Source organism: Aotus nancymaae, unplaced genomic scaffold, assembly GCF_030222135.1.
Source record: "Aotus nancymaae isolate 86718 unplaced genomic scaffold, 86718_ANA_hifiasm-v0.15.2.pri h1tg000003l, whole genome shotgun sequence".
Classification (NCBI taxonomy): domain Eukaryota; kingdom Metazoa; phylum Chordata; class Mammalia; order Primates; family Aotidae; genus Aotus; species Aotus nancymaae.
In genome coordinates this window covers 21331526-21344500 of record NW_026988414.1, presented here as the reverse complement: position 1 = coordinate 21344500, position 12975 = coordinate 21331526, and the positions used below count along the sequence as shown (strand labels likewise).

General features: G+C 33.1%; 1 protein-coding gene across 1 annotated transcript in view; it reads right to left on the bottom strand.

Annotated features, from left to right (window-relative positions):
• The window catches only part of SVEP1 (sushi, von Willebrand factor type A, EGF and pentraxin domain containing 1), a 201862-nt gene that overhangs the window by 114339 nt on the left and 74548 nt on the right, over window positions 1-12975 (bottom strand). The window contains exons 6-9 of the mRNA XM_021672141.2: window positions 12244-12423; window positions 8470-8664; window positions 6252-6370; window positions 637-766 (exon numbers count right to left, since the gene is read on the bottom strand). Of these exons, the coding sequence (XP_021527816.2) occupies window positions 637-766; window positions 6252-6370; window positions 8470-8664; window positions 12244-12423 (624 nt within the window). The remainder of the gene's footprint in view (window positions 1-636; window positions 767-6251; window positions 6371-8469; window positions 8665-12243; window positions 12424-12975) is intronic.

Below are 12975 nucleotides of genomic sequence, written 5' to 3'. Positions count from 1 at the left end.
AGAATAAATGGCAATTAAGAAGAAAGACATGGCAAGCATTGGGAACTTTCATGTGGGCTCATATGGGAAGAAATCAAGAGAAGTGGTGATGGTTAAGGGTATATAGGTTTCAAACAGGGAGTGTTTTGAGCAAGTTTCATTGCCAGTTAGAAGAATCAGTGAAAAGCAAGTCGTTGAACCTAATGAACAATTGGTCTCTGGGGTTCTGGATTGCTTTCACAAACCTACCCAAATGATTTGATGAAGACTTACTGTATTAGTCTGTTCTCATGCTGTTCTAATAAAGACATACCTGGGACTGGCTAATTTATAAAGGAAAGAGGTTTAATGAACTCACAGTTCCACATGGCTGGGGAGGCCTCACAATCATGGCAGAAAGCAAAGAAGGAGCAAAGGCACATCTTACATGGTGGAAGCCATGAGATCATGTGCCAGGGAACTCCCCATTATAAAACCGTCAGATCTCGTGAGACTTATTCATGGAATAAGGACAGCACGGGAAAGATCCACCTCTATGATTCAATTACTTCCCACTGGGTCCCTCCTATGACCCAGTGGGTCGTAAATGTGGGAATTATGGGAGCCACAATCCAAGATGAGATTTGGGTGGGGAAACAGCCAAACTAAATCACTTACCGATAACTTTGATATGGAAAATGCAGCTGGCCTGGTTGCCGGATAGGTCAGTTGCTGTGTACACAATAGCAACATCTCCAATTGGGAAAAGATAAGGTGGTGTGAAAGCTGGATGAACATGGATTGACACCTTATGGAGATACATAAATATTTTGAAAGTTAATGTAAAAAGTGCACTTATTCTTTTTTGATTTATATATTATTAGTAATGTTAACAATGATACAGTATTTCATATAGAGGAAAGGAAAAAGGCACAGTTTTCTGGCATATTTATTTCCAGATTATTCTATTTATATGGTTTACAGAATTGGTACACATTTGAAATGTTGTTCCTTTGTGTTTCAACATAATATCTTAAAACATCCTTTATGATCTTATATAGTCTTTAGAACTTAAGATGATTCTCAAATGTTTCCATAATGTTCTGTAGATAAATATATGATAATTTAAGAAAAATCCATTGAAGGATATTAGTTTGACTCAAACATTTCCACTGTAAGCAGTTTTGAAAAAATAATTTAAAAATATTTTTTCTTCTTCTTTTCTTTATTGATGCATAATAGATGTACATAGTTTCAGGGTACGTGTGATAATTTCACACATTTATATAATTTGTAAAGATCAAATCAGTGTACTTCAGATATCCACCACCTTAAATATTTATCTTTTCTTTATGCTGGAACCATTAAAATTCTTCTCTTCTAGCTATTTTGGAATATACAATAGATTATTGTAAAGCATAGTCACCTATGCTTTACATACGTAAGACGAGGTCTTATGACTTCTATCAAAACATATATTCATACCTATTAATTCACTTGTCTTAGCTCGCCCTCCCCCCACCTTTTTCAGCCTCTGATAACCACGAGGCTATTCTCTATCTTCATGAGATCCACTTTTTTTTTTCTAGCTCTTTAGATGTTTGTCTTTCTGTGCTTGGCTTATTTTGCTTATTTATTACTTCCTTATAAAAGAATTCCATGAATAGAATTATTAACCCCAAACATTAACATTTTATTAGTAGATAATATAAAATTTCTTTTCCAATGCATGGTAACAATTCATATTCCTACTGTCAACCAGTGTCAAAGTTCCCCTGTACATTTTCTGATCTATATTAAATATTATCTGTTTTTGGTAAGTCTAAAATGTGGCACCAGGTCATTGTTTTAATTAACTGTTTCTTAATGTCACATGCTGAGATTAAATTGTCATATTTGCATGTATTATACTTTTTCCTTTTTGAATTGTATGTTTATTTTATCTGTTGAAAACTGTGATGTAATAAAAACAAATGTTATTGGTATGTTATGTAATAACATTCTAACCTTTGTTTGACAAGGTTGAAACATTTTTCTCTAGTTTGTTATTTGTCTTCTAATTTAAAAGTTTTTTTCAAAACAAATTTAAAAATATTTTGTAGTCAGATACATTTCTTTTTCACTATAGTTTAAAAAATATTTCAAATAAGGTTAGAAAGCCATTCATGAAATGATTTGATAATCATCCAAATATATTTGATGGTAGCTTTTTTAATGATTTAAACTATAATTTGGAAATATATTTTCTGTGTGATATGATTTGAGACTATAACTTTACGTCTTAAAAATCACTCATTAATCCTCCTTTATGATATTTTAAAATTCAACTATTATGGAATAGTACTGTACCATTCTGGTGTTTTTATTTTATTAGATATTTTTATTTGATTTCTGATGGACTCAGTTGTTTCTTATTATTCTTTTTGATACTTTAATTTAGGTATTCTTCTAATTTCCACTCCAGAATCATTTTTCATACTCAAAAATATGTGAACAGTGCCTGTAAAATACACTTATTCTATAAATATTTTGCTTTTTAATTTTTTTCCTTCAGAAAAAATAGAACAAAATATTTTGTTTTTTTAATCTACAAATACGGCATGTATTTCCATTTTATCTCATTATTTCACCTGTCAATGTTTGATATTTTCCTTTAAGGTGCCATTCACCTTTCTTTTTAAATAAAAACCTAAATATTTTACATTTTATCTTGCATTGTGAGTAGAATCCCTTTTTTTAGTAACCTATTAGTATATATGGCATTACATATTTTACAGAATGGTGTGTGTGTGAATTTATCTATATCTTGGTACTCAAATAGTTATTTTGTCCAGGAAATTAAATCAGGAATACAAAGGATAAGTTTAAAAGTCTCACTCAGGACATAGAGGAAAACTTAGAGTACAAATCATGGAATAGATAATAGACATACAGAACAGAAATTAGAGATATAACTTATGAATCATCAGTGTTCCTAAAAAAAAAAAACAACACAACAAATGGAATAGGAAAAATGTTGTAAGACTTGGAATAAAACTTTGATTTGAAGAAAGCTATGACTCTGTATATAAAAAGGACTCTTGATGTACCAGAGTTGATAAAGAACAAGCATCACTTAAACAAATCCCAGATGACTTAACATGCAATAAAAAATTCTCACAGCATTCAGAAAAAAAAAGCAGATTAGCTAAAAAGAGAAAATGATCAGCCTATATTATCTTTCTTTTAGTCATTAAATGCTAGTCTGGAAATAAAAGATGTTCTTGTACATGCAAAGGCTTAGTAGATATGCCATCTGTATACACTTTTTCTGAAACAATGGATTTTGAACCTACCAGATGAAATGAATCACAACAAATCCCCCATAAGAGAGAAAAGTCATGGTGTGAAGAACTGCCAACAAACACCAAAACTATATAAACACAGACTCAGTCTGAAAAACTGTGGTTGTTATTTAAGTGTTATCAAAGGTTATGATTTTTGGAAAAGAATATACATAATGTAAAAAACTATATTAATTAATCTATAATAAATTAGACTAAGAACCCCAGATTGTATCAACAAACTCTAAGCGGCTGAAAAATTAAACTGCTAATTTGGTCATTTTACTTGGGTGAAACACAGTAGATACTATTATTTTTTTTGCCACAGGTAATTAGGTAATGAAAAACTTACGCATATTTTTAAAACTTTATTAAAAAGACTATATTCCTTCCATATATAATTGCAGCTACAGTCAGAAACAGAGACGAGGAGGCATGGAAGGAGGAAAGGAGCATCTATTGCTCCTCCTTCAGGTCACTCAGGCCACCTCTGAGCTGCAAGAGGAAAAAGCTTTGAAGTGAATACAAGATTCAAGTTTGTATTTAGATAGCAAGACTCTTCTTTTTAATTCTTGAAAGTGGTTTTTAATTATGGAAAGCTTGTGACTGTAGAAAAATAGTTATTTTCTACTGGTGCCTTTCCTAGTTCAGACTATTCAGTATCAGCTACACAATTATGGTTTTGATTACTTCGTACATATAATTTAGCATCCTATTTTTCTACCAAGAAATTTTTTCTTTTTGGAAATTTTCTTAGGGAAAAATCAGAGACAAAGACAAAGACTTAGTACAAGGATCTTCAAGACAGCATCATGAGTTCTTTCTGTTTATTCTTTCTTACCCAGCCTTGAGTTCATGTTCTATTATTACAATAAATGTAGTTTTTTTTTTTTTTTTTTTTTTGGCCAATTGTCTAAACTGCCTTGTTTCTCTGTCCCTTTTTCTTTCAAAACTCTGTATTACAAAGAGACCCAATTATTTACATTTTTCATGCTTGTGCCAGAGAATCACATCAATTTCAGAGAAATTCACACAGTAGTGCAGATTTATCTCTCTATAAGTTTATGATCACAAAACTCAAATGGACCCCAAACAGTAGCCAAATAATCCTAGTATATATCTCTGGTCTGCTCACTCTCCTTCTCAGAATGAGTTTTTCAAAACTTCTCCATTCTCTGAAAACTTCAAAACTCTCTCACTTTTTCCCTTTAGTAATGCTCCAGGTCTGATCACTTTCTGAACAGAAACCATTCGCAATGGATTGTCCCTTCTTTTCCTTGTATATTCAATTTCTCCATATCAATTGGTTCTTTCCATTTCTATTTTTATTCTTTTAACATTCAAATTCTTCTCCCATGTGGTAGGCTGAATAACGGCCCCACAAAGATCATCGATGTTCGACTCCCTATAACCTATGAATACATTATCTTACATGGCAAAAGGGACTTAGCAGACATGGATAAATTAAGGATCTTAAAATTAGGAGATGTTCCTGAATTATCAAGTTGGGCTCAATGTAATCTCAAGGGTCCTTATTAGGGGAAGGCAGGAGGCTCAGAGTGAAAAGAAAAAGATGTGGTGTAAATATCACATCAGAGACTGCTCAGCATACAAGTTACCTAAAGCACATTCAGCCCTAGAAATCACATTGCCCTTTTCAAATCAGGTTTAAAAGCTACCTTGATTGTAAGTATATTCGACACAATGATTGGAACAGTTATTTTTTCTGTGTTGCACTTCACATCCCCCCCAATATATCCTGATTGGTACAACTTTTATATATTTACGTGTAAGTGTAGAATAACATGGTATTTAAATGCATCTTAATGTATGTGAATACTAACCATGTACATATAAGAGGAAGTAAAATTCCTAAATGAACTGCTTTTCTAGCATCTGATGGATGATTATTTCAAGCTACTATACAAAGAAAATTAAAATACCGTGTTCTGAATAACGCTGGATTTAGATAACCTTGAATAAGAAACACCAATGCTATCTCTTTCTGATTGAAAAACGTACAATCATTTTGGGCCCATATTTTAAAAGATACGTTCATAAATAGGAATTAGAATTGATTCCGCATCTTTTCTTTTCTTGAAAGATCCTCAGAACCTAGTAAAGGGCAAAGAATTCTTAGTCAAGTAATCCTAGTGGCTACAATAATACAACAAATCCATAGAATGAAAAGTTTCTGGTTTTGAGGATTTTACATGAGATTTCTAATTAAAAATTCAAAGTTGATCATTATTCTATCAGATGCAGCATTCACATTTATGAGTAGAGTTTATACACAAAGAGTATTGTGATGGTTAATACTGAGCGTCAACTTGATTGGATTGAAGAATACCAAGTTTTGTTCCTCGGTGTGCCTAGGAGGGTGTTGCCAAAGGAGATTAACATTTGAGTCGGAGGCCTGGGAGAGGCAGACCCACCCTCAGTCTGGGTGGGCACCATCTGATCAGCTGCCAGTGCAGCCAGAATAGAGCAGGCAGGAGAAGGTGAGAAGAGCAGACTTGCTGAATCTTCCAGCCTTCATCTTTCTCCCGTGCTGAATGCTTCCTGCCCTCAAACGTCGGACTCCAAGTTCTTCAGCTTTTGAACTCTTAGACTTATACCAGTGGTTTGCCAGGGGTTCTTGGGCCTTGGCCATGAGCTACATTATCGGCTTCCCCAGTTTTGAGGTTCTGGGACTTGGACTGGCTTCCTTGCTCCTCAGCTTACAGATGGCCTATTGTGGAACTTCACCTTGTATATTTTTCAATCAGAAAGAGATAGCATTGGTGTTTCTTATTCAATACTCCTTAATAAACTTCCTGTCATATATATATCTATCCTATTAGTTCTGTCCCTCTAGAGAAGCCTATTATAAGTATTATCATGAGCATATTAGTAAGTCTTCAACACACATATCTGCAGTATACTTATAATTGATTTGAAAAAGGATGCACATAATTGCACAAATCTTACCTTTTCACCAGAGTTGTCTTTAGCTGTTGGAATTTGCCAGGTAACATTGGCAGAATCTTGCTGTTCCAGAGTCTTAACTTCTATGTCTTTAGGACAGTTGATTTGAGGAGCCTCGACGTCTAACTCAGAAAATAAACAAATTGATTAATACACTGATATGTAGTTTTAGATCATTTAAAGAAGAGGTAAAAATCTAGTTATATTTATACATTGAGACACATTTGTCCATCCCAGTTACTGATTGCTTGGAATCTGCCCCTGCCTGCCTTCCCGATCATTTATCTCAGCATAGCTTACGAGCCCAATCCTGAACTGGTACCTATTGACCTCTTAGCCTCATTTCTTCCATTTCTCCTACTGGAACTCACTCTCCACATCGAGTTACTGTCAGGCCATGGCCTTCTTTCACCTAGGCCTTTGCCCAAGTTCTTTTATTTGCCTGAATTAGTGCCCGATTTTCCCTTTACCTGAATGAGGACTACTTGCCCTCAAACTCTCCGCTTAGACACAGCTCCTCAGGAAGCTCCTGCTGATTCCACAGGCCCATGTGAAGTGCCCACTCCACAACTTCCTGTAGCCCTCTGGACTTCCCAACCATAAAACTCAACAAGCTATTTTGAAATTGAATTTTCTCCCTCAGTAGAATTTAAGTTATTTGAAGGTTAGGATGTCTTGTCCCACTGTCTTATATGGTACCTGGCATATAATAGGAGCTTGAGAAATAATTTTTGGATGAAATAAATTAAAAAAATGAATGCTGAACATGACAGGAAAAAACTACACTTGAAAATGAGGCTGTCAAGTAGAATTAACTAGCAGAAACTGAAACGTACTGTCAAAGCAAACAACAAATTAAAGCCAATGATATTTTTTACTTTATACTTTAGGTGCTGAATTAGATGTGCTAACGTTACACAGATACACACCAGTCATGGTAGTGCTGAAGTTTTAATTATATAGTAAAATACACCTTTTATTTTAATTTATGTTAAATTAGGTCTTCTGTAACTTCTGGCTGAATACATCAGAATTGATTTCATTGTGTCTCATATCTTCTTGTTTCTTCAAAATTTTATTGAATTTATATTTTCTTTTTTTCAAAGGGGCTTATACTTGGACAATTTTCTCCCATAGGAACACACAGTAGTGTATTAACTCTGAAAAAATTTTTAAAAAGTATCTGATTTTCCATTCATGCCTAAACAATAGCTTGACCAGACTTGGAATCTAAAGTTTATATTAATTTGCTCTCCATATCCTGTACACATTGCTACATTTCCTTGCAGCATTTAAAGTTGTAAAGGAGATAGGTAACGTGAATCTAATTCTTGTTTCTTTTGTGCAGTTTCTTTCTTTCTCACTGGAAGCTTATTTAAGATCTTCTCATTAACTCTGCAACTCAGAAATTTCACTAGGAGTAATCAAAACATGCCAACCCAATTCTTAGAAGCTATTTGTATTTTAAAGGATTAAGCCATTCTCTAGCTCAGAGAAATTTTCTTCACTTCTCCTCTTTCCTTCTGGAACTCCTTATTAAATGGATATTAGGGTTTTTCCTTCTGTCACTGGCATCCCTTAACTTCCACCTTCTTGGTTTAATCAATTAGGAAATTCAAGTGTTTTCTTTGTTTACTCATTCAGTTCTCCATTGTGAGGAAACTCTCAGTTTGGTCTTTTAAATTACTAATACTGTTTTCCACAGCATTCATTCCATTCATTTGTCCCTCTCCTTCTCTTAGAGATAGTTACGACATTCTTTTTTTTCACATATAAGAATTCTTTCTTGTTTTCAACAACTCCTTTTTCATAGTAGTCTGTTCTTGTGGGGAAAATGGCAATGCTCTTTTGTGAATGAAGTGTAATGCCAGGTTTCAAAGTGCTGATATCTTTTTTTTTTTTTGAAAATCAATTCAGTCTCATCTGCTTTATATAGACCAAGACTTCCCTAAAGATTTTAGTCTTATGGAAAACTTACCTGATTTTCAGCTCTACTATTTTCCTTATTTGTGTATTTCTTCTGTCATTATCTGGCATTTTGTAATTGGATTTTGTAAATCCACCACTTTGAACCAGAAATCCTCATAGTGCATATTGAGGTAAAACCTACCATATTATCATGGGTTTGCACCAAAAGTTGCAAAGAAGGGTTATCCTATACTGCACCCATATGGCATTATTTAAAAATTTGCGTATTAACCTGACCAGCGTAGAGACCTACCTTTACACACAGCTGTCTGAATTCCGACACTCCATTTTCCAGAAGTGGTACATCTCAGCACTTTGACTCCAGATAAAGTGAACCCCTGGCGGCAACTTACGTAGCAGATCGTCCCAAATTTGGCTGGCTGCTTGCCACAGTTGTGAGGGGATATGATCACGTCTTTGGGCGCCTGAAAGGTGGAGCAGTGGCGCTCTACGGTAGAGAAATGAGAGAGAATGTTATTCATGTTCCCATAAATTGGAAATGCCATGGATTATTTTTACCCAAGAAAAATACAATTATGCTGCCTTGGAATTTACATAAATTGCTAAATGATAACTATATATGACATTGAACGAATCATGTATTGTAAATAACAGTAACCTATACCTCCTTAGTTATCTTTTGCTATTTTTTACCAGTGCATCAAAACTTTTAAAAACTTCTGGTATTTTAATCAACACTGATTATGATTTTTATCATTTGCTTGGAGCACATTCATTTGGTTTGCAGAATATTATGTTACGGCTTAGAAGTGGAAAGTAGTAAATTGAATTCCTTATTTCATGGATTAAGTGATATATTCAGCAATCTTTATTTTATGAGCTTTTTGGTGCTATTTTTAAGCAAGTGAATGATGAGAAAAGTTTCTAATGGCCTTCCTAAAAGCACTGTGTTATATTAAGGGACTTGACCTTGACGCTATATTTAGCACAGAAAAAGAATAGCAGATGAATTAGGCAGAATGCAGATAGAATGGAAAGTCAAGGCTAGGACTTAATACAGGGAGTGTATGTGAGGCGGGCAGTGCGTGCATACACCCAATGCACAGTTGTTTTGTGTAGTAGAGAATCTGCTGGCAGCATTACTCACATCTTTAGTCTGTATTTTCCATATTATTGGAATAACTGAATAGCTAACATTTATTCAGTACCTACTATGTCCCAGGCATTATTCTAAGCACTTTGCATGTATTGACTTATTTAATCATATGCTGTAAGAAGTATTCCAACTTACAAATGAAAACTGAGCACACCAGTAACTTCCCTAAGGTCACCACACAAGTAAATGGCAAAGTCCATGTGCTCCTAAACACTCCACTATCATACTTCCTCTGTGAAATAATTTCTTTCCAAACTGCGCAGCAAAAGCCATTCTTTTCCTGAGAAATGTTTGTCTATTTATTTCTGCAGTGTGAACTGCATGCCTGCCTAGACCTCCTAGTCTACTTTGATCAACAGGAAAATCAAAGCTAAATTTGTGGTTCAAATATACCGACGATGTGGAACTCACTATCCTTTATTTAGGACTGGCTCTATATAAAGTAAGAAAATAATTTTTTTGGCTATCAAAGTTGTTGAAGTTTTTTTTTTTTTTTTTGCTTGTTTACGGTACTTTCAGTGAACATGTCTTTAACTTTTATAAAGTCTAATCTACTGAGTTTTTTTTTAAAGTATTTCCATTGCTTTTATACTTAGTAAGTTCTGAGATTAGTTAGCATTCACTTACATGTGTTAAATATATTCTCTTATAGGTTTTACTGGTTTTATCTTTTACCTATGAAGAATTTATTTTGGTGTTCACTGTAAATTAAAAACATACAGAAAACTTTATTATGTTTTGTATTTCACAAGGAACTAGTCACTTTTCCCTCATAATCAGCTGAATAAATAGTTTTTTCCTCAATTGACCTGTGATGCTTCCTTAATTATAATCTGCATGGCAGTCCTTGCATATTGTTAATCTTTGCAGATTAAAAAAGATTTAAAAACCTGGTAGAGCTATTTTCTATTTACTATTCCTATTACTCTTCTTTTTCAAACTGATTTTAGTGATTTTTGACTGTAATGTTTTTCTAGATGAACCCTAGAATCACTACCTAATTCCAAAAGGTCAAAAAAGAAAATCTCTTTTAGGCATTGAATGAGTTTGCATTTTACATATGTGTATATATATATATATTTACACATATGTAAAAGTTAAATTATTTCTGTATATATGAAATATATTACATTCATATATATGTAATAAGTTGTTTCCATTACATATATATGTAACACATATACATGTAAGATGTTAAGTTCTTTCCTTATGTAAATTTGGAAAGGACTTAATATAAATATATTATTTATATTAATATATTTATATAATTATATATTTTATAATATTTATATATTATATATTTATATATTATATATAATTATAAATATATAAAAATTATGAATTATAAATATATGATATGTAAATATAAATAATTTATATATAAATACATAATTTGGAAAGAACTTAACACTTTGATAATATTTCATATAAATATTAAAATGTTCTTTTCATCTTTCAGTAACATTTTTCTGGTTTCCTTAATAAAGTTTCCACACATTTCTATTTAAGGTTATTCTGACATATTTTATATTTTCCATAGATCCTTTGAATGTCATATTTTACCATATGTTCTGTTCATCATTGTATGTAGGAAAGCTGTTTGTTTAATATTTTTTTGAAATCTCTACTGGCAGATATATTTGGTATTCTTATGGCTTTAATGCACTCTCATTGATTAGTAGATTCACTCTGTTTTTTTGGGAGGTAGACTTACAGTCTCCAAATGATGATGATTTTCAATCCCAATATCTCTAATCTCATAATTTCTCACAAGACTAAAGCTTAGAGAATGGTACTAAACAATGTGAGCATATTTTTCTTTTTCCAGATTTGATAAGACTATCTATATTGTCTCTTCATAAGTGGCTGCAGGTTTCAGATCGACATTTTTTATTAAGTGAATTATATCAATAAGAGTTTTTAAAAATTTTTACTGAAAATGTGTTTTAAATGATAATGATTTTTTATCTTTTAAGAAACTATACAATTTTCTTCCAATACGCTATAATGAAGTAATTTATTATATTGATAGATTACTTAATTTTAACTTCTTTTTGCAATCCTAGAATAAATTCGACTTGTTTTGGCAGACTATTCTTTTTTCAATATGGGTTGCTAGTGTGTTTGCTTTTATAGTTATACATAAGGTTGGTCTATAACTTTCTATCTTTTTTTGGTAATAATTGTCAGGTTGACAAATAATTATAGTTTAAGAATATGAATTGGCTGGTTATCCATTATTTGGGCCAAACTATATGGTATGCGAATTTCTTAGAAAAATTTTATTTTTGAATTTTTCTTGCTTATATTTTAAATTCTATTTTATTACTTTATTTAAAGCTTTGCTTCTTAATTACTCTACTGCACCCCTCCTCCCTTTATAGCTCTTTTTCATTTACTTGAACAATGATTGTTATATCCTTCTTTCAATTTTCCTTGCAGTTGTTTTTTCCTTAACTTTTCAGTTGAATGTTCAGCTATTTTTATTTGTTCTTGTTTAATAATAAAGCAATTTTTAAGATTCACTGGTTCCTAATTTTGTCCTTCCATCAAGAAGGTAAATGTAAAACTTGTCTAACAAAGCAACAGAATTATGTGGCACTTGTCTTTTTGAAAAAATCCATCCAAATTGGCCTCAATTAAAACTAAGAAAAAAATCATGGTCATTTGAAGGTATAAACTTCTGTGAATTAGAATATAGAATCCATAGCAGACGTTCCTTTACTAGTGGAGAGGAGTAAGACAACACATTTGTATTTTGCATCTGTAACACCTGCACCTGTACATGGGGATGTGTATTTATTATACTCATTACCAGCTAGTGTTGAGTTCTGGGTCTTCAGAGAATACTGGAGAAATCAGAGCAGAGGAAATGAATCACCCAAGACATTATATCTTTCAGAAACTTACCTGTACACCGTGGTTCTGGCCCATCCCACTGGCTGTTTCCTTGACAAGTAAGCTTATCATTGCCTTCTAGTCTGTACCCTTCATCACAGGCAACCAAACATGTTGTCTTATAGAACATTTCCCTTGTAGAACAGCTGATGTGGCCATGTTTGGGCTGGTGGAGACGAGGGCACGTTCTCACTATATAAAAGGAAAACAATTAGATAACATTTTATTAAATAAGAATAAAAATAATAATTGTAAGTTTAGTAATGTCTGCACATTGCAAGCAAGATGATTTTCTTTTCTTAAAATGGCAAACGATACATAATACACCACCATCTTTTGAGTTCTTATGGTACAATTGAAAGTTCATGTTTTATCAAATGCATTGCCCAAATAATATCACTGCACGCAGCCCCCTGCCCATAGGTGGGAAACTTAACCCATCTAAAGGGCTTGACCCTACATGGAAGATGGTAACTATAGATTGGAGGTGACTACAAAAGGGAGGCACCTGACGCTCTTAGCTGGGCCTTTCCTGTGATTTTTTCAGGCTACATTCCAACAAAAGGAAGAGGTCTTTTCCAGGACAGGGTTTTTAGGCTCATGATCAGCTTGGTTCATAGACCTCATGGTCATATGCTAGACCTTCTAATAGTGAGCCTCTGCAAAACTGCCCAACTTCTGCAATCTTCAGTTTCATTATTCTACTGTCCAACCCAACTCTTGTTCTTCTAGATTTTTCACTTC